Source organism: Mus caroli, chromosome 10, assembly GCF_900094665.2.
Source record: "Mus caroli chromosome 10, CAROLI_EIJ_v1.1, whole genome shotgun sequence".
In the NCBI taxonomy this organism is placed as follows: Eukaryota; Metazoa; Chordata; class Mammalia; order Rodentia; family Muridae; genus Mus; species Mus caroli.
Window position 1 is genome coordinate 53,561,910 of NC_034579.1, and position 22,543 is coordinate 53,584,452.

Below are 22,543 nucleotides of genomic sequence, written 5' to 3' on the forward strand. Positions count from 1 at the left end.
GCAGCATGGAAGTGTAAGCCGAATAAACCCTTTCCTCCCCAACTTGCTTCTTGGTCATGATGCTTGTGCAGGAATAGAAACCCTGACTAAGACAGAGCCCCATCACACCCCTCTCCCAAGTCCCACACAGATTTGGAAGACCTTACATTGAACACAGAGGTTAGGAAACTGAAGGTACATCTGTCTGCAGCAGTTGACATGAGGCGCTGTCACTTGTAAATTCTAAGGCCAGTTTTGCTCTAATGGCCCTCCAGTGTTGCCTGTATGGTCCTACTGGCTCTGCAGAACTGAGTGTCCACACTGTGGAGGATCCTGGAAGGTCCCAGAGATAGTCTAACATTGCCCAACTCTCATGCAGCCATGGGCAAGTCCTTCAGTAGGCCCCATTCACCTGAAGAGCTCAGCTGCTGACAGATAAACTCCAAATAAGCAACCCCTTGAGATAGAAGAAAGTTGCTTTAACATTGATGCAACTGGGAAAGTGTTTGCAAATCATTAGGGCGACTTTGAAAAGAACATTTCTCAAACACCCTGTGTCTCAGAAGGAATCTGAGCTCTGCCCGGAGCTCCCTTGCTACCTGAGTCTTATCTCTGCTACTATGTAGATGGGGTGGGGGTGGGAGGAAGTACTGGCTAAGAGCTGAAGAAATTGACAGCAATGGCTGCCCCAGGCCTAATGCTTTGCAACCACTTGCTGTCAAATGCCTATCAGCCCGGCTCCCCCTGGTGCTCTACCCACCTGCAAAGCTCCAGCTGCCTTTGAGGCTGAGAGCATGTCTTACTTTTAGAAGTTTTAGCAAGTTATGAATTTAATTACATGCCTTTTAAGGGATTGTCTTTAAAAACCTACCAGTTGAGCTTCAACAATGAGTATAAACAATCCCACGGTGTCTAGTCCAAGAAGAGCTTTCTTCTGCAATTCTGGAAGTAGCTGAATGTGAGCACTGGGTGTGGGAGTGGAGAGTATCCATGGAGGTGAGGATCAGGCAGACTCACACGTGCCTAGACTCAGAAGAAGGATCCAGAATCACTGCAGATTAGAAAGCAGAGCAGGAAAGTCACTACATGCAAATGAAGACCGTATGATCTAGAAAATGCCTTCCATTTTATGGATCCACACATGCCACAGACACAATGCATCTGTCTATGGCCACATGGCAATGTGCCTTTTGTACAAAGGGATGAAGAAGCTAATAGAAGAAGGCTTTGGATGAAGATCATCTATGCCTATATCCATGTCTTCTTCACAGATCTCTTTCCACCCTTGGTATTTTGTGGGTACTATTTTCCCACGGGCCACTCTCCTTGGATTCAGTTGATTCTTCTTAGTGCTATCAAGGGCATGCCCAGTAAGCTTCGGCACACTACTGCGGCTCACTACACATACACTTCCCTGTGTAATGCACTCTGTGGCAAAAGGTCAGATAGTAAATAGTGTAGACTTCTGTGGTCGCATGTCTCCATGTTGACTAATCACCGCTGCCCTTGTACAGTAACCTAAATGGATAAATGTTGCTAATTGACCGTGGAGCCTGGAACAGAGTTGCTAAGATACATCTGACCTGTGGTCATGGTTTGCCCCCAGTTGAGATCATCAAGCCAACAGCTTAGCTGCTTCTGCTGCCATAGTCTGCAAGCACATCTGGGATGCTCGTAGGGAGAGCATGGCCAGAGGGCAGTAGCAGAGGCACTGACCTTCACCTTAAGTTGTAAGCACAGGTGCAAGTTATAGGGTGTGGTAGTTTAAATGATAGATGTTCCTCCATTGTCTTGGGCATTTGAATATTCAGTCCTTATTTGGGGAGTCTTTGTAGAGAGCTAGGATCTATGTCCTTGCTGGAGGAAGTATGTCACTGGGCATAAGTTTCAAGAGCTTAAAGACTTAACACCATGTTCCATTTGTTCTTTCTGCTTCCTGTTTGTGGGTCAAGATGTGAATCTTTCTATTCTATTCTATTCTAGTCTAGTCTAGTCTACTCTATTCTACATTCCTAAGCTATCTTCCATTCCGGTTATGTACAGAACCAAGAAGAATCAGGCCACAAATGCTTTAATTCTCGCTTTTCTTTTGAGATGCAGTTCACCAAGGGTGATACAGTGACAGCAAGTACTGAATAAAACATGTTTATCTCACTACCCCTTGGGGTGATAACAGTGTTTTCATGATGCATATTAAAAATTAAAATGATGAGGTATTTCTTCTGGGGTTTTTTTCATCTGTGGCAGAGTCTCAAACAGCTTGGGACCCCAGCATCCCTGCCAACCCTTTCACCTATTATTTCCTCTTATTAATCCCAGTGGTAAAACTACACGGCCTAGTTGGCATGCTTGCTTATGAGACTATTAAATTGCAATGAGGATCCTCTGCTGTTGGTAACAACTGGACAGTTTAGGGCTGAGCAATGGAAGTATTGCAGCCAGAAGCTGGTGCTGAGTTGACCCCAGAGAATGCTGGCATTTCACAGTGCAAGCCACTGTCACCAACAACAGCCCAGAGTCACACTGTCGGTGACTGTTACTGGGGTACGCATCCATTCAGCCAGGAGGAGAGAAGTATGAGTTCCAGGATTGTGTCTGCTTTCTGGCCTTGCAGTCCTGGAGCCCTGTGATGCTGGCAGAACCCCTGTACTATGGGTGGGTTCCTTGGCTCATGTTTATGCTGACACCATGGGAAATCCCATACGGTGAGGGCATTCTCATTGGCTGTGACTCTTAGATGACCCCATGTCTACCAGGCTGGTGCCAAATGCTCATGCTTAGGCCTGAGGCTATCATCAGTTCTTTGTATTTATGGGCAGTGGCACCATTGGGTACACCGCTGACCACCTAGGTGGTCGGCTCTTGAATGTGTGTGTCTTCACCTGCTCAGGCACAGCCCTGGTATGTGTCCTTCCTGGATTCATTTTTTAAAAAGATATGATGATACAAATGTTCTATATATCTTTGTGTGTAGGTGGCAGGTACCCGTGCATGTGTGTGACAGAACACTTACAGAGGTCGGGGGCAACTGTTCAAGAGTCGGTTCTTGCCTCCTACCTTGGTTTTTGGTGTCTCCTGTTGCTTCTGCAGCTGGGCTGTGTGCTTGAAGCGAGGTGGCCGATGAGCTTCTGGGCAATTCTCCTATCCTGGTCTCTCATATCACCCTAGGAGTGCTAGGGTTACAGATGTCTATCACCATCTCTGGCTTCATTACCTATGTTCCAGGGATCCAGACTCGGGGCATCAGGCTTGTACAGGAGTGCTTTGCTTTCCCCCACTGAGCCATCTCTGCCCCACACCAGACTTCTCAAGACCCATCGTGGGAAGGGTCACATAATCCTTGGTAAGCAAGGATGGATTTGCCTTTGAATTTGGAACAGAGATTTCTACCAGACACTCTTGGAGTCATTATAGACCATTGTCTGAGTACCATGGTCATAGGTTTTGTTGTTGTTGTTCTTGTTGTTTACTTTTAAAATTTAGGAGAATTCTATACTTGAGTACTGTATTTACATTATGTTTATCCCCCCCTTCCCCTCCAACTCCTCTCCTGTCCCCCAACTCTCAAAAATCATTACCTCTTCTATAATGACTATTATTATTTACACATGTATACAAATGTGTGTGTGTAGTGTATATACATGTATACAATCTAGGGAGTCCACTTAGTGTTCTCGCATGCATGTATTTAGGACTAAACACTTGGGATTGGATAACCAATCGTGGGTTCATCCCTGGAGAAAGTGACAATTCTCCCTCCCGTTCTCAGAAGCCATTAATGGCCTGTAACTTCATCTTGTGAATGTCACCATCCCGTGCTGATAACTGTTGTCATGAAGTTCTTGTGTAGGCATGCACACTGTTGACATTTTGTGGGTGCAGCATTCTTGTTGAGTCTAGAAGACACTCTCTCACAGGAGGCACCCTGGTCTTCTGGCTCTTAAAATCTGTCTGCTCCCCCTCCTCTGATTTTCCCTGAGTGTTAGGCAAAGTGGTTACGTTGTATAGGTATCCACCAGAGGGCCGGGAACTCCACAGTTACTTTTCCTCTATATTTTGACCATTTGTGAGTATCTGCTGACTTAAAAATAAAGTCTTCTTTGATGAGGGCCTGAGTGGTATACTTGCCTGTGTGCATGGGGATAAGTATTTACAGGACAGTTAGAAACTGTATTAATTGAATGGCATAATGGCAGTTGTAGAGTCTTTTCCAGGGCCAATGATTTTACCTTCACTGGGTAGTTGGCTACTATTATAGTACTAGGCATGGGTTCCCTCCTATTGTACAGGCCTTATGTTCAATTAGACAGCTATTTGGTTACCCCCCAGTCCCCAAGATAAAGGTGTCAGTACTGCACCATTGGGGACATCCCGCTTGTGGTTCGAAGGCTTCATAGCTGAGGAGGACCATTGATTGCTTTTGTCCTCTTGGCAGATTGCAGAGCTCCTTCCAATAATATGAATGCTAGTCCTCAGAGAGGAGGCTCTAGGGTCAGTTCCAGCTCAGTTCCTGCAAGTACTATTCAAAGTATATCCAAATTGTGTGGCATACCTTCAAGTTCTAAGTGGCCACCGAGGGCAATGGCAACTGTCTATGCTGTTTGGGGAGTCTCTGGGAGTCGACTGACCAACAACACATTGAATGAGGTTTTCTTGGATAGTCTGTGCTCTTGCTGGGGGAGCATTATCACCTCCACATGAAATAGCTCCATGTAAGGAATTATAGAACAGTGTTTCCCTGTCTCTTTTCCAGATATGGTTAGTGATAATGACTTCTGCTTCCTTTCTGTCCCTCTGCACGAGCCTCCTCCTGATCCTCCAAGTCCCCTGCAGTCTCTCCCCTTCACAGCACCTGCGTCCTACTATATGCCACACCATTCAGGGTCCCTTTCTACACTGCTGGCTTCCATGGTTACTTCAGGTTATGCACCCAAATCTAAAGATTGGGAGCTCTGATTCCCATGCTGTAATTTATAGATCCAACTAACCATCTATGACATTCAGGGTCCCTTTCTACACAGCTGGCTTCCATGGTTACTTCAGGTTATGCACCCAAATCTAAAGATTGGGAGCTCTGATTCCCATGCTGTAATTTATAGATCCAAGTAACCATCTCTGACATTCTTCACAAAAATAGAAGACCCATATCTGTCACCCTGCATAAAAGTCAACTCCAAATAGATCGAAGGCCTCCATGTGAAAACTGGAACATGGAGACTGCTAGTAGAAAAATAATTAGAACCCTATAACACACAGGCACAGGAAAAGGCTTTCTGAATGGGAGTCCATTTGCCTGGGAACTAAGGCCAACAACTGATGAATGGGAATGCAGTAAACAGCCTCTATCCAGCAAAGGAAGCAACTGAGTGTAGCAGAAGCCCACAGAGTAGGGGTGCATCCTTGCCAGTTGTCCACCCAATAGAGAAGTAATATACAGAATATACCAAGATTTAAAAAATAACTGGAAAAACAAATGACTCAATTTAAAAAAAAATACAGGCTCTGACTCTGAACAGAGGGTCTCAAAAGAAAAAATTAAAATGACTGAGAGAAATAATGTGATGAACAACCTTAGCAATCAGGGAAGTTCAAAGTGCCTAAGATCAAGAAGACAACTGACAAGTTATGGTGAGGATATAGGGAGAGGGGGGCCCTCCATCACTGTTTGTAGATTACAAATGGTGCAACCACTATGGAAATTAGTGTAGTGAACTCTCAGAGAACTGAAAATAGATCTAATATGGAGTGATTTATTTTTGTGTACCTGGCCCTTTAAAAGAGCCCCAGTTGATAGTCAACTATCTCTTTACGAGAACCATTTGACTCTATGACCTACAATGTGGATTGGCTCTTGAACTTCTTGGAATAGGAGAGGATATAAAAGGCCATCAGAGGGCTGACAGAGAAGGGTAGGGTCCAGGAGGCAGGAGAGTATGGCTGGAGAGTTGGGTTAGAACAAACAGTTGGTGTGGGAAGAAAGGTTGAGTAGGGCTAGAGGAGAGAAGGCATTTGGGGCAGACAAGAGACTGCACGGAGTGGAAATAGGAGACCACTGGGCAGGAGAAAGTGAGCCTGAGAAGATATTGTCAGGAGACAGTTGAAAGTGGGCTCGGCTAGCAAAGTGAGAAGGCAGCTGGTGACTGTTGAGCCAGGCGAGGCTGAGCTGAAGAGCTAGGCTAAAGCTGTTGTTAGAGTTTGGAGCTGCTAGTACTTGGAAAACTGGGAGAAGGGACTGTTTCAGTAACATGTGGGGGGACTGAGGGAGGAATGGTTGGGAGAAACGTTGGAAGGGGATCGGGCTGGAAACTGGAAGGATGGCTGGCAAGGAGCTGAGAAAACTGGTTTCTTTCTGTAAGAAAAGGAGACGTTGAAAGAAAGCACACATTTTACAATCTATCATTTGACCCAGCTCTACCAATCCTCAGCATATAACCAAATGACTTGACATACAGATACCTGCTTAGCCACGTTCTCTGTCACTCTGTTCTCAACAGCCAGAAAACAGAAACAACGCAAATATCTTTCACCCAACAAAAGTGTGGTACACACACTGTGGAATTCTACACAGCTGTGAAGATAAACTAGATTTGCAGGCAAATGGATGCACATGAAAAATATACTGAGCGAGCTACCCCAGTAAGAACCAGAGAGACAAATATCATATTTTCCTTATTTGTGGATCCATAACCCCAGTTTCCATCCAGAGCAACCAGAATCCCCAGCTTTGTTATTTTCATCATTTCCTTGGTTCTAAAAATTAAATGATTAAAAATCTAATCGGAAACAAGGCTTGGTGGCACTCAACAGTAATCCCAGCTACTGGGGAGGCTGAGGCAGGAGGGTCTCAAGTACAAGGGCTGCCTGAGTTAAAGAATGAACTCAAGGCTATCCTAGACAACTTAGTGAGACACTGTGTCCAATGAGAAGAGTGTTGGGTACACAGCTCAGTGTTAGAATGGTTGCCACCCATAGTCACATAATGACATCCATATATATGCATATACATAGTCAACATGTATATTTAAAGCAAAGGTAGAATGGCTGTTTGCTGCTAGGTGGAAGCCCTCAACTGAACACTCCATTTTACTTCAAACCAGACTTTCTTACCCCTCACAGTGCTGCTTTGTTTCAGGCACTCATTAAAACCATCTCAAGAGAAAAGTGGTGGGGTGTGAAAGTGCATCTGGACAGCACTGTGTTAGCAGAGGCTCAGCCAGAGGCTAGGAATCCCATGCCCTACCCTGACCTGTGAGTCTCTAATAGGCTCTTTAAGGCTTCGGTGCCTGCCATGTGTTTTCTGCCAGTGTCAGAGGTCAGCAGCCTGTCATCGGGGATCATCAGCAGGCTCTATAACCTCAGCAGACATCCTCTAAATAGTCTTGAAGTCTCCAGAAAGTCAGAGCCCCCAGCTTTCTGCCCCAGTAGGGTTGCTCTTCTTGTGGTTTTCCTGGTGACAGAGATGAAGACCTGCTTCAGAAGTGGATGGGCAGAAGCCAATGTGCATCAGGAAAGCACAAAGCCTATCACGCTCCCTTGGCAAGGTTACTCTTTGTCCCTGGCAGAGCTCGTGCTGATGTTCCTGCCACCAGGTCATAACTCACTGATGTCCCCTCTGGATGTCACTGCACAGCAGTGCCACACTGTAAGCATGAGTCTTCCAACTTGGGAAAGGACTCTGTCTTAGTTTCTTTTCCTGTTGCTGTGATAAAATGTTCTGGCAAAAGCAATGTAAGCAAAAGGTTTATTCTGGCTTGCAGTTCCCTGGGGCTGCAGTTCTTCATGGTGGGTTTAGGTGTGAGGGCAGGAGCAGAAGCTGACTGGTCATGAGACATCAGCATTCAAGAAACAGAGAGTGACTAGGAAACAGGGCCAGGTATGAAGCCTCAAAGCTCACACCCAAGGATCCATGTCTTCTAGCAAGGATCAACCTTCTCAAAGTCCCACAACCTTCCCAAACTATGCCAACAGCAAGGGACCAAGTGTTCAAACACATGAGTCTATGGGGGGGGTAGTATTTCTCATTCAACAGACGTATACACAAGTACAAGTATTGCAGTTCTAGCCAATGCACAGCTTAAAATAAAGAAAAAACCTTCCATATTGGTTTGGTAACATCTGTTATATAGGGTTCCAGCTGTTGGTTTCCAGGAGGACCACCAGCAATTGCTCCCTGAGCTTAGATGCCAATGCTCTGCTTCCTACTCCCTACCCTTCAACAACTCACCCCCAAACTCCTGCCTACATCTTCTAAATAGGCCAGAGATTGCTTCAGCCACAGAGTCCCTGGGTATCACCTCAACCTATCCTCCTAAGCCTCCTGATACCTGCCCTATGGAACCCTGATGTTTGGTTTGCACAGAGGATCAATTATGGGCTAAAGGCCTTCATACTACCCAGTGCAAGACAAATACCAATGATGGCCACACCATGGGCCAAGCCATCCTCTTTGCCCAGAAGATGGAAATCTGCCTTCACTGTCTCTCCTGGCCAAAAACATTCTACCATCCTATTGAGTTCTGGCTTGAGTGGCCTCAAGGCCATTGGAGACGTTGTGGATGTGGAGAGATGAGCTGCAGCAGAGCTCAGGCAGGTTCTGTGCAGTCCCCATCTCTGTTCTGGCCAGGACTTTGCACATGTGTCACTGAATTTATCTAGCCTAGCTCTTTGGATGCTCTTGGTGTAGAAACTAGATCCTTGCAGGAAGTTCCCACACTGGGACCTTAGTGACCTGGCATCATTGTCCTGCCTGACTGTCTCATTTTAATGTTTCTACCAGGCCACCATCCACCTTCCCTTCCACCTTAAGAGACATATCCCATTCCTTTTAGAAGCTGCCTCCAATCCCCTTATGTGTGGCCTGAACTTACTGGGACAACTCATGTGCTCATGTGTATGAATTTGTGCAAGGTTGTCCTAAAGTAGCCTGCCCCTATCTCTGTGACCTCTGCATTTAGTGACCCCCGCTTACCTGAGGCCACATACCCTATGCCGTGTGTAAACTTATCACGTTCAGAGTCATGACAGTTCCAAGTACCACATGATGTTTCTGCCAAGGTCCCAGCAGCTTGGTCATAGTCATCCAGCTCCTGTGTGTCTGTCTGTCCTTGTTAGGCAGGGAAGGAACTGCCAGGGTCCTTTAGGCCGAGATAGACGAAGGCCTACTGAACTCGACGACTCTGGCATTCCCCCTCCCCCACACATGTTAGTTTTCTAGAAGTGCCAAATTGTTCAAGAAACTCAGTGGAGCAGCAAGAAGCTCCTCCCTGGAAGCTCTGGATGCTAGAGTCCAAAATGAACTGTTTCTTCCTGGGCATGGGGGGCGGGGGGGGGGAGTTATGCCTCTCTCCTGGTTTCTGGTAGCTGCTGATTATCTTTGCAATTCCTTGGCTGGTAGACACGTGACTGCCCTCTGGCCCCATTGTCACATAGCCTCCTGTCCCCTGCGGGCCCTGTTCACAGGGTCATCCTTACTCCAATGTACAAAGACACTCCAAGGGAGGTCTTGCTCATAGGTGTCAGGGGCTATAACTTGGACTGATCTTTTTGAGGGGGACACAATTCAATCCACTACACCTCCAAATACCTGTGAACAGAAGGGATAAACTGGTGTTGAGGGGGGTTGCAGACAACATTTACCCTAAGGATCGAAATGTCCTTGCCTCCTTGGGACCTTAGCCTGGAGAACTGAACATGCAAAAGCACCGGAAGGCACAGCTTGGGGTAGGAACATCACCCAACCATACCCTGTTTCAAGGGATCCTTGAAGCCTTGAGACCCCAGATGCAGAGTCTTTGGGGCCATACTGTGCTTTGTCATCCCTGGTCAACCTGCTGTCTCTTGGATGTCACCTCTTTAGAAGTTAATGTTCACCTCCTGAGATTGCCAGGGCTTTTATTATTATTATTATTTATTTATTTTAAACTCCAGATTTTATTCCTCTCCTGGTCCTCCCCCATACCACATGCCATACCTCCTCCCCACCCCCTGTGGGGTGGAGGATGTCCCCACCCCCCCCCATCCCCCTTCACCAGACTGCTAAACTCCCTGGGGCCTCCAGTTTCTTGAGGGTTAGGTGCATCTTCTCTGACTAAGTCCAGACCCATCAGTCCTCTGCTGTGTATGTATTGTGGGCCTCATATCAGTTGGTGTATGCTGCCTGGTTGGTGTTCCAGTATCTGAGAGATCTCAGGGGTATAAATTAATTGAGACTGCTCATAGTCCTCCTATATTGCCCTCCTCCTTAGCTTCCTCCTCTTTTTTCTAATTCAACCACAGGGGCAGCAGCTTCTGTCCATTGCTTGGGTGCAAATATATGCCACTGATTCTTTCAGCTGCTTGTTGGATCTTTTGTAGGGCAGTCATGCTAGATCCCTTTTTGTGAGCACTCCATAGTCTCAGTAATAGTGTCAGGCCTTGGGGCCTCCCCTTGAGCTGGATCCCACTTTGTGCCTGTCGCTGGACCTTCTTTCCCCCAAGGCTCTTCTCCATTTCCATCTCCATTCTCCAGTTCTTTCAGACAGAAACAATTATGGGTCAAAGTTTGATTGTGGGATGCCAACCCCATCCCTCACTTCATGCCCTGTCTTTCTGCTGGAGGTGGACTCTCCAAGTTCCCTCTCCCCAATGTAGGGCATTTCATCTAAGGTCCCTCCCTTTGAGTCCTGAGAGTCCCTCACCTCCCAGATCTCTGGTACATTCTGGAGGGTCCCCCCAACCTCCTACCTCCCGAGGTTTCATATTTCCATTCTTTCTGCTGGCCCTCTGGGAGATTGTCACTTTTAAACAAACAAATTCTGCAGTTGTAAAGGAGAGTTCCTGAAGAGAACTTGTGCACAAAAAGATGACTGATTAAAAGTTGAGTAGCTGTGGGGAGTTTGGAATGTTGCAGGTCCAGAGTCTAATTACAGTTTCTTTTGGGCTATTTTTTAGCCCAGCTAAAGAGCCTTCCCTTGCCCACCGCAGTGTCAGACCTAACATCCTCATAACCAGATAAAAGCCTTTGGAATGTATAAACAGAACCCTATTCTCCGCCAATCAAAGGACTTGGAGTACTATCGGGGAACATCAGAACCGCAGCTGAGATCTCTCTATTGTGGTGTAATAACCTAGTTAATATTTCCACCATAGATTCGCAAAGCATCTTAATTGATGATTTTCTTTGTTCTATTACTATAACAACTTCACGAAACTGCTTCCACGATGGAACACAGTGTTTGAGGAAACCTAAATCTGTGTTCCCAGGCCATGGCCGTCTAAATTTGCTTACAGAACCTTTCATATAATTTTCATTTCCACACACTAATAATTAGTCCAGGTTCTAAGGATAAAGCTAGGCCTCCACCTGATAGGGTCTTCTCCCATGTTGACCTTGGGATGGTACTTAGAAGGGGCCCTTGAAAGATGCCTTGAGCTACCAACCTCAATGCAACAGGATAGCATATGTGATTCCTAGCCAAGGAAGTGAGGCATGAGGACTGGGAAGATGGAGGCTTTGACACCGAGAGAATGGGTACCCATGGCTGCTGGGGGCCTACTGACCCACTTGTTCCTTAAGTGAGACCTTTCTTCTACTCACTCACGTATCCTCTTGTGTCTTTTCAGGACTCCTCTTCCGCTGGACCTGTCCCCACAGCCCTCCCACGAGCTGCTGCAGTGGCTGGAGAACAGGGCATGTCTCCCAAAGTCCAGCTGCCCCTCAACGTGTGAGCTGCCCCTCATGTCTGTCGACATTCTCTGCACACTGGCATTTACACAAGTGGTTCCTAGTGGGTTTTTCAGTTGGTTACTAGCTGTTCTTTGTAGTCACACTTGTGTGTTGATGCTTCCCTGAAGGGAAGTGTGAAAAGTCTCTTAACGCTGCTGTCCCTAGGAGAATTAGGAGAAGTGAGAGAAGACTAATCATACTGGACAGCACAGGCCCTCAGTGGTCTATCAAGAAAGGAGTCAGCTATTTATTTCTTAGAGCAGGTCCCAGAGGTTGCTGTTCAGGCTCAGCTTCCCCGGGGAAGCGAGGCTAGACTGCCGGGCTGGGACTGTAGAGACTGCTGACAGTGAACCAAGAACAGACTCTCAAGAGGCGGCTTCAATGAGACAGCTTTTTAATGGGGGTTGTGGGGGGAGGGACAAAGGTTACTTAAACCTTTGGGGGGATGGAGAGAGGCTTTCCTTTCAGGGTGATTGAACATCATTGGCAGAGGCCAGCGTGCTATGGATGCCTCATTTGCATAAGGAGGAACTCAAGGTACTGCCAGACATGACCTTATAAGGGGAGAAGAAGTATAACCTGGCTACCACAATGTGTACCACTAGTTAGGGGTAGGAGCATCATAGAGGTGGAAGCACAGGGCTACGTGCATTGGGACATGCAGGCCTGGGGCAGAGGGGCAGCGATGCTGCTCCTGCTGATCTCAGGATGCAATTTCTGGGGGTTGGACATGCCATAACCCCACTCTTCCTCCATGCCTGCTCCCCATGGCTCTCCAGCCCCACAAGAGGTCCCTGAGCTCTTGGGTGTCCTGAGGATGGAAGGGTGTGGTGAGGTCAGCAGCCATCCTTGGAAATATAATCAGCAGATTAATTCTGCCTGCTTAGAAGTGCCACCCTGAGGCAGGCCAGCTGCTTGCCAACCCCAAATATAACCACATGAATCACTGCCAGGAAATAAGGTGTTTATCTTGTTGAGGAAATTTTCTCTGCTAAATTACAGCATTTAAGCGAAACGTGGAATTCTAAAACTCCCATGTAAATAGTCTTCTTGAGAATTAGATGGCTTCTGTATTTGGCAGTGAGCTCAGCCTCTTGAATGGATGCTTTGAGGTGGAGTGGATGGATTTGTCAGGCATAGGAATAAGGACAGACAGTTCCGTCAGTGTAGGCAAGCCAGTGGGACAGTCAGACTCTGTATGGTGCAGAATGTAATGCGTTGGGGGAAGATGCTTCTGGACCAAACAATTTGCCAAGTTCAAATCATTTCTCCAGATCACCTTAACCACCCCGTGCATTCCTGCCTTGCTCATTTGGCCAACATCAGATGTTAGACTTCAGAATGGATAAGAAAGTTCTGAACACCTTCTTCTTAACTTGCTCACTGTCATGATTAACCAACCTAATAAAAGAAGCCGGAAATGGATCCACTTTTCTCCTGGCTTCCGAAGGAAACCAGATTAATAAGCTATCCTCCAGATTAGTATTCAGGTTAAAATTCACCTTTTCAGCAGGACTAGATGTCAGGTAGAGGTAGCCTGCCCGGTTTGTAGGTTCAGCTATCCTTTAATTCAATCAACCCCTCATGGGTAGAAAATATTCAATAAGAAATTTCAGAAAGTTCCTCAAACCAAAACTTGGATTTTCCATGCCACATGTGTAAAGCGATGTGCAGATGCTGTGTTCAGTATTATGCCAGTGAGAGAGAATGGATACAGAAGAGTGACATCCATTAGATGCAAGTATTGAGGCTGGTCTTTATCTGGGATATAGTACGGATTTAGGTGCACAGGGTATGCTGGGATCCTGAGAGTGCTGATCATGTATGGCCATATTCCTGGTCTGCTACTATGGTTCCATTATAATCCAGAGGCCAAGAGAAGTAAGTGAGAAGGATGGAGAGAAGAGCTGGATGCAGAGCACCACCCCTGAGGAAGTGGGGCTCCTGTCTACAGGAGATGGCTTTGGTACAATTCCTCATATGGGAAACAGGGCAAAAGCCTGTGATGAGCCTAGGCTCATTTTTGTGTCCTCACAACTAGGCAAAGGCCTAGACCCAGGCTCTCAACAAGTACCTACATTTCCTTGAAAATCAAGGCACCCCATTCCTGGGTATGGAAGGCTCTCAATTATTATGTTAGGCCAGCTACCAGAAATGACTTCTATGTGTCTGAGACCTGGGAGTCAGGAAACATCCAAATATATTCTTAGAGTCTCAGTTGTAGACACTAAACACAAAGGGCCCTTCTCCCTTCCTAGCCCTCTCTACCACAGAAACAGTCACTAGGATCTGCAACATGGCCTCTCCTTACTCCCTCCCTCACCCCAGGTCACATTGCCCCTACTGAGCTTGAGACTCATCTGTGTAGCCCGAAGTGAGACTTGATTATCCGATAATACCCGGAAGTAACTAACCGACTTGGATAGGGGGGAGTTGACAGGCAATATAGAGACATTGTGAGCAGTAGACCAATTCATACCTCCTAAGAGGCCAGAGAAAATGTCAGAGTGTGCATCCATGGCCGTGTACTGAGCAGCAGAGACATGCTTACAAATGGCATACATGTTACAACGACATTCATCGCCCAATTTGAAAACCTCATGGTTGAAATTCTATGTTGTGTGCTAATGAACAGAAGATGAGTTTACTGAGCAGGTGTGTGTAGCCTGACCAATCCGTACTTTCTTTTTTCTTTTTTTCTTTTTTTAATTAGATATTTTCTTTATTTACATTTCCTAGTAAATGTTATCCCCTTTCCTAGTTTCCCCTCCAAAAATCCCCCATCCCCTCCCACTCTGCTCCCCAACTCTCCCACTCCTGCTTCCTGGCCCTGGCAGTCCCCTATACTGGGGCATAGAACCTTCACAGGACCAAGGGCCTCTCCTCTCATTGATGACCGACTAGGCCATCCTCTGCTGCATATGCAGCTAGAGCTACGAGTTCCACCATGTGTTTTCTTTCATTGGTGGTTTAGTCCCAGGGAGCTCTGGGGGTACTGGTTAGTTCATATTGTTGTTCTTTCTATGGGGCTGCAAATCCCTTCAGCTCCTTGGGTACTTTCTCTAGCTCCTTCATTGGGGACCCTGTGCTCTGTCCAATGGATGATTGTGAGCATACACTTCTGTATTTGCCAGGCACTGGCAGAGCCTCTCAGGAAACAGCTATATCAGGCTCTTGTCAGCAAAATCTTGTTGACAACTACAATAGTGTCTGGGTTTGGTGGTTGTTTATGGGATGGATCCCCAGGTGGGGCACTTTCTGAATGGACATTCTTTAGTCTCTGCTCTGAAGTTTGTCTCTATAACTCCTTCCATGGGTATTTTGTTCCCCCTTCTAAGAAGGATCAAAGTATCCACACTTTGGTCTTTCTTCTTCTTGAGTTTCATGTGTTTTGCTAATTGTATCTTGGGTATTCTGTTTCTGGGCTAATATCCACTTATCAGTGAGTGCATATCATGTGTGTTCTTTTGTAATTAGGTTACCTCACTTAGGATGATATCCTCCAGATCCATCCACTTGTCTAGGAATTTCATAAATTCATTATTTTTAATAACTGCATAGTACTCCCTTGTGTAATTGTCACTTGACCTTTGACAAAGGAGCTAAAACCATCCAGTGGAAAAAAAGATAGCATTTTAAACAAATGGTGCTGGCTCAACTAGAGGTTAGCATGTAGAAGAATGAGAATTGATCCATTTTTATCTCCTTGTACAAAGCTCAAGTCTGAGTGGACCAAGGAACTCCATATAAAACCAGAGACACTGAAACTTATAGAGGAAAAAGTGGGGAAGAGCCTTGAAGATATGGGCACAGAAGAAAAATTCCATAGCAATGGCTTGTGCTGTAAGATCAAGAATCGACAAATGGGACCTCATAAAATTGCAAAGCTTCTGTAAAGCAAAGAACATTGTCAATAAGACAAAAACGACAACCAACAGATTGAGAAAAGATCTCTACCAATCCTAAATCAGATAGGGGGCTAATATCCAATATATACAAAGAACTCAATAAGTTAGACTCCACACAACCAAATAACCCTATTAAAAAATGGGGTACAGAGCTAAACAAAGAATTGTCAAAAACTCAGGTGACAGCAAATGCTGGCGAGGATGTGGAGTAAGAGGAACACTCCTCCATTGCTGGTAGGATTGCAAGCTTGTACAACCATTCTGGAAATCAGTTTGGTGGTTCCTCAGAAAATTGGACATAGTACTACCAGAAGATCCAGCAATACCACTCCTGGGCATATACCCAGAGATATTCCAAGTTGTAATAAGGACACATGGTCCACTATGTTCATCGTAGCCTTATTTACAATAGCCAGAAGCTGGAAAGAACCCAGATGTCCCTCAACAGAGGAATGGATACAGAAAATGTGGTATATTTACACACTTTCTGATATAGTTCGGTAACTGACTGCTCTTCCTGTCAGGGTAGCTGTAAGTCATGTTCAAAACTCTAAATCTGAAGATGAGATAATTTATATTTACAAAAATGACTGCAGCAGCAGTGTACCAAGTGTGTCCAGGATTTATGGCGTTGGAACTCCAGACAAGGGCCCAGAAGAAGCTCGTGTGTGGATCATTGATGAAATAGCTCCAAAGGGAGACATGATGAAGCATCCGTTCACTCACCATAGGGCAACCAACAAACCAAAGGAAAAATGTCGCCCAAGTCAGGGCTAGTGAACATTAGTTTATTGGACCTAGAGGAGCGGGAGCAAGGGATTACTCATAGGAGTGGGGTGTGGTTTGCTCCCCACAAAGAACTACACTGTCAGAAAGTTGTATCCCAGCAACAGTGATGAACTCCCGAAAGCGCTTGAACCGGCCTCTTTGTTAACTTTCTACTGAGTGCATACTCTGGCATCTCCTTGGACCTGCAAGCCTTTGATGCAGACTTACAGACTGATAAGGGGAGCAGGAGGGAGGGGGTGGCTGGACCTTAGGTGAGGTGATAATGACCTTATCACCCCCTCCTTCTTCAAGGGGCTGTCCACAGACTTTGCTTTGCAGTGGTTTCCAGCTCCTAAAATCAAGATGGTAATGGAATGGCTGTGTTACGTCTAGAGGACAGTGTTTCCCAATAGACTCTGATCCATAGTCCTTGTGTATCAGGAGGCACCTTTTCTAACTAGCACGAAAGCCGCATGCAGGCCATGGGTTAGTAGTGCATCAGTCTTTCCTATAGTCTCCTCTCTTAGTTTCAGCTTTTGCACATTTGAATCTAAACATGGTGGTGGCTCAGCCGATCTGGATATGGGGGTGGGGGGCCGGGCAGTGACTGCCTTGAGGACTCTATGAAGGCCTATGTCAAGCTTCCAAAGCCTTCTGAAGCAGGTAGAAAGTGAGAGCCAGGAGGGTAAGAACCATGCCATCCACATGGGCACCTGGGTATCCCTAGATTCTATACCAGATTCTGGGCACATGTGCATTGTAAGGAATATTCACCTGCACAGACCAGGCGGGGTAGCTGGGTGATGCAAGTGTGAAGGACCAGTAAAAGGAGACACCTCAATGGCTGTCACTAGGAATCTGGAAGTGTACAGTGCAGGAAGTGGGCAGCTTAGACTCCCTAGGGCTGGTCCCATCTGAGGGTACAAAGGGAGCACCTACACAGGTTGTGTCCACCACCCGAGGCTCCGAGTTCTCCTCCTGGTGCCATCCTTTGAACACAGTAGTTGATAGGTGGGCGCACATCTCCACATCCTGTACCTGGGAGGGGCTAACAAGGAAGAGAGTGGACACGGGACCCCTTGCAGGAGCAACGGGAACAAATCTTTCACTCAGCATTGGAGAAATGTGAGCAAGCTAGCATCTGGCAGAGAAGGGATGTGACGGGCATGGGGCCCCGGAAGAGTCTGAATCATGATTAGAATCTAAGGAAAATCTGCAGACAGCTGCCAGCTAAGAACTTGCCAAAGATGTAATGACGGGCGAGCAGAGCATGCGCCACTGAGTCACACATGGATGCACACAGAGTCATCACAGCTGCCGGCCTGGCCAGCCTGAGCTTTGCCTTGGGACACTGGGTGCAGAAGTGAGAGCTGACACTGGGCCTCTAACAGTTCTGAGGGAGATTGCTAGGACTGTTCTCTGTACACATTGCTTTGTGTGTTCCGTGGATGCTTTCTGAGTCACAAAGGAAAGCGGAAACTTAGTAGCAAGCCCCTCCCCCTCCAGCCAGCATCCCACTGCTTAAGTGCCTGCTAAATACAGCAGCACCTCACACAGGAAGCCACCTAGCATGGCCACCTGCTTTTGTCACAGCTCTGAGACACCCAGAAAGGAAAGAGGAGAAAGGATTCTTTTTTACAGGATTGTTTTGGAAGAGCATGGCACGGTGTAGACCCAGCTCCGGAGTGAACCGTGAAGCCTGGTTCACCTGGCAGTGCTTACTTGTAAGCCTCATAGGGAAGACTGGATCCCAGGCAAGCTCTCATCAAGCAAAGCACATTTACAAGAAAGATGGAAAGGTCAAGGGCCTGGAGAGATGGCTTAGAGCCTAACGGGGAATGGCTCCTGCAGAGGAGCTAAGTTTGCCTTCCAGCACTCCTGTTGGGTGGCTCAAAACTTGCCTGAACCCCAGCAGCAGGAGACACTGACACACACACACACACACACACACACACACACACACACACATGCACACACGCACTCATGCACAGTCTTAAAAGTCATTTAAAAACAAGTCTTTTAAAAGACTGAAAGGCTAATCATGCCAGTGCTCTGCTACAATCTAAATGGCACTCCCCTACTCAGTGAACCTTGAGGTTGGCAAGGGCCATCCCTGACTCTGGAGCTAGGCTTACCCCATGCTGTGCTCTCTCAGGCTTGACACTCTCATGGTGTCTGGACCCATCTTTAGGCCATACTATGTCTCTAAGTCACAGACCTGTCCTTGACTCTGAACATGCAGGAACAATGGCAAATTCTCAGACCTTTTCAACCTCAGTTTCTCCCGGGGTGAAATGTTTGGGCCCATATAGAACTTATGTGAGTCTGTGTGACACAGCAGACACTGGGTCCCTGCCCTCTTCCCTTACCCTGTCTCACCTTATGGTGCGGCAATATTTCCGCAGGACAGACACCTGATAAGTCCTCAGAGCCAGAGCTGGTGTCTGTGCGATGAGAAGTGAGGCACGTGGGTCCTCAGCCCAGCAGCGCCTGGAAAGGACACATCTCTCCTACCAGGCATCAGCACCTCAGCGCTGTCCCTATCACTGCGCATGCAATACATATATCTCCTTGGGCATCCCACTCCTAAGAAGAGAGGGCACCCTATGTGCTGAGGCTTAATGCAGCATGAAATACAAATCTATATATCTGAGAACCTAGATGATGCGTCTCCCGGCAGCTTCTGTACTGAAGTCAGTGAGAGAGTCGGCATGGAGCCGGGTCTCTGTTCCATGGTGGTGACTACAGGCTCAGGGCCAGGTAGGCAAACAGGACAGCAGGTGGGCAGCCATGCCCATCTTTTAGCTTTCCTTTTTCCTACTTGTTTCTCTCATTAGGAGCCACACATGTGTTTTAGGTAAACACCGGATGTTGAAAGAGTCCTCTAATTGTAAAAGCCTGAAGATGACTTGAAGCCACTGATAAGACACCTTCACTTTCAGTGTTTGTAGGGAAAGATGCAAACTCCCCCTTTTATGCTAAGACCTAAGTGCAAAGTCCTTGTCCCATTAAGTCACATAGGGATCCTAAATTTCTGAGTTAAAGATAATCCCCAAAATGAAACGGCATCTGACCGTTCCACAGCTGTTCCTTGGAGGCCCTGAGAAGGGCTGCCAGACCCTTCTGAGATTGGCGGGCATCTATCACAGCTGCTCACTATTCACAATGCAGTAAGCGACTTCCCAGATATAAGCAATGCGATCTGAATCCCATTCACCATGCTCAGACTTGAACAGCCGTGAGCTGCTGGACTCTTGTCTGCCGCGCGTCTCTACTCAGCAGTTAAGTGCCTAGAGAGGGCGCCATCCTGGTGCAGGAAGCAGCCAAGCAGCACTTAGCGGTGGAGCTGGTCTTGTCCATAGCTCTGCACTCCAACATAGGCACAAGCTCACCACACAGCACACATGTGCAGAGGAATCTTAATAGTAGGTAGACTCCAAACCAGGACTCCATTTGTGAGAATATACCAGATGCCTGGTACTGAGGAGAAAGCGTTGAACCACCAGTTAAAACTCTTGCCTTATTGGAACACACAGTGTAGTGGGAAGGGATGGAAGCTACATACAGACATTAGTAAAATGGTCCTGAGGCAGGAGTCCTGGTGATGTTTTCCAGGAACCCCAGAAGCATGTCCCCATGGCGAGGTTGGCTTCCCCCCTTCTAGGCCCCTTTGAAAACAAGTCCCCTGCAGCTGGACTCAGCTCCCTCATGGGTGAGCATGACCTAAGGTCATGAGCAGCTGCATCGCTAAGAGAGTTCTCGGTGCCAAGAGAACGCAGCTGCTCAGATTCCCTCCGACAATATAGGAATTAGGAAAGAAGGCCAAGAGAAAAGTGAGGAAGAAGAAAACTGACACTGCGAGACCCTTCTCCAGGCAGTTTCCCAGTCTGAGCACCTTTGTGGATGGAATAACCCCTGTGCAAAAGCATTTCCCGACCCGCAAGCAAAACCTAGGAAGAGGCCTACAGCAGTGCCTAGGGAGTTGCGAGACACTTTCTCACAGAGACATTTCATGTCCAGTGACTTGAGGCCACTGTGCGCACACAGCACAGAGCCCTGGGAGTCCATGCTCTATGCAGGTGTACCCTGCAGACAACCAGATATTTGGGCCAGTCAGTAGACTATTCTCTTGCAAGGAACAGGTTATGGGGCCATGAGTCACCTCTGTACCCACCAAACCCTGCTCAAGACTAGCAATGAAACAGAAATGGCTTCCCAAGACTTTTTCAGTAGAGAATAGTGGCCTGGACTCTACCCCACTGTAGGTGGTTGGTGAGCCACTGGGCCACTTCCCTGTTACCACCGAGGGCATAGGTAAACCTGGTGGGGTTGGAGCTGTCTAGAGAACCACACAGCCCCAGGGAGCCATCAGTTGCCTCTCTTAGCATTCTGCTGTGGCCAACGTCCTAAACTGTTCTGATCTTATAAAGGGACTGAAGAAGGAAGCTTAACCAGGACTGGCGCTTCATGTTTCCATCACAGCAGGTTCCCATGACATGCATGTCATTCTCACACGAGCTCCTGTCTGCTCCCTCAGCACCTGTTATGTATTACCCTTCCCCCATGTGTGTGTGTGTGTGTGTGTGTGAGAGAGAGAGAGAGAGAGAGAGAGAGAGAGAGAGAAATGTGTGTGTGTGCATGTGTATATATAAATATATATAAAATGTCTTGGCATGCGTCTCAATTAGGATTACTGTTCCTGTGCTAAAAACTCCATGACCAAAAGCAACTTGTGGAGGAAAGGGCTTATTTCACTAATCACAATTCATCAAAAGCAAGTGGGGACAACAACATGGAGGAGTGGTCCTTCCTGGCTTGCTCCTCATGGCTTGCTCAGCCTGCTTTCCTATAGAACCCAGGACCACCAGCCCAGGAATGGCACCACCCACAGTGGTATTTGTCTCTAAGAAAATGCCCTACAGCCTGATCATATGGCGGCATGTTTTTCTATCCAGGCTCCCTCCTTTCAGATAGCTCTAGTTTGTGTTAAGCTGACGTAAAACTAGCCAGCACAGTGTGGACATGCAGTCCTCCTGCATCTGACCTGTTGGTAACATTTCCCCTCTGGCCATCAAAGACAAGAATCATACCCTGGTTTTCTCTTCTGTCGCATAGGCATAGGGTCGACACTGGATCTCCATGTCCCTGGGTAGCAGGGTCCTCTCCTGGTGGCTGCTTGCCCTCAGATGCCCTGGGTTTCCCAGACACTGGTGTTTGGCTTTTCACAAAGTGAACCATACATCCGGCTTCCATCCTGAGGGTAGAGGTGTATAAACAGGATGCTGAGCCCTGACTGAGTAGATACAGAAGTCCTGCAGATTTGCAGGTTACAAAGGGAAGGCAGATGTGATTGGGAGGCAGGGAAGCCTTTGGTCTCCAAAAGACTCTGTTCTGGACTCTTTCTTGGGGCCTCTGCCCTTCCATGAATTCTAGTGAACCATACTGCTTCTGTTTCCACTTCCTGCGAAATCCCTTCCCAGAGTCAGGAGGGTGCTGGGGGATGTCTGGGAATCAAGCAGCCCCAGATAGTGTACTATAGGAGCTGCTAGGGACCTGCAGCACTGGGACGGAATCAGCAGGACCCTGGAGCCCACATCTCAGTTCATAGTTCTTGAGACGGCGCTTCTGGCCTCTTCTATAGAACTGATCTCTAGAAACGGATCTTCTGAGTAAATATCTGATGTGCAGATTTCTCTAACAGTCAAGCCCAGATGGTCCCTAGACTCCAGAAGGAAGGGGGTCCCTCTGCCATGTTATCCCATGCTCACTAGTACTGCCAGGAAGAGATTCATGCATTCTCAGTATGTCCCCCAAAAAGGGCTGAAGTCTTTTCAGCCTTGTCTGCAAATGAGGCTTACAAGAAAAGGAGATATGAAATAATTAGTAAGGGTATGAATATTGTACCACTGAGGCCACTCCTTCTTATGGAAGGGAGCTCAGCGGATTCTCTTCCAGCTCAGGCTAAGCAGAAAACCAGGCTCAGCTAGACTGGAACAGCCCAGACCCAGCTAGACTGGAACAGCCTGGACCCAGATAGACTAGAACAGCCCAGACCCAGCCAGCTTACTCAACTATACCCCAGATTTCCTCTTGCTTAGATACCTGACTATGGAAATCATAGAGAAAGGGAAAAAAAATCACTAGGTCCTTCTGTGACAGAAAATAAAAAGCCCCTCACTCCGCC

The 22,543-nt window shown here is 47.2% G+C and overlaps 1 protein-coding gene across 1 annotated transcript in view; it reads left to right on the forward strand.

Moving 5' to 3' along the window:
- Sh3rf3 (SH3 domain containing ring finger 3) overlaps positions 1-22,543 on the forward strand; it is a 314,320-nt gene that overhangs the window by 240,172 nt on the left and 51,605 nt on the right. Inside the window, exon 5 of the mRNA XM_021175059.2 lies at positions 11,581-11,681. Within this exon, the coding sequence (XP_021030718.1) occupies positions 11,581-11,681 (101 nt within the window). The remainder of the gene's footprint in view (positions 1-11,580; positions 11,682-22,543) is intronic.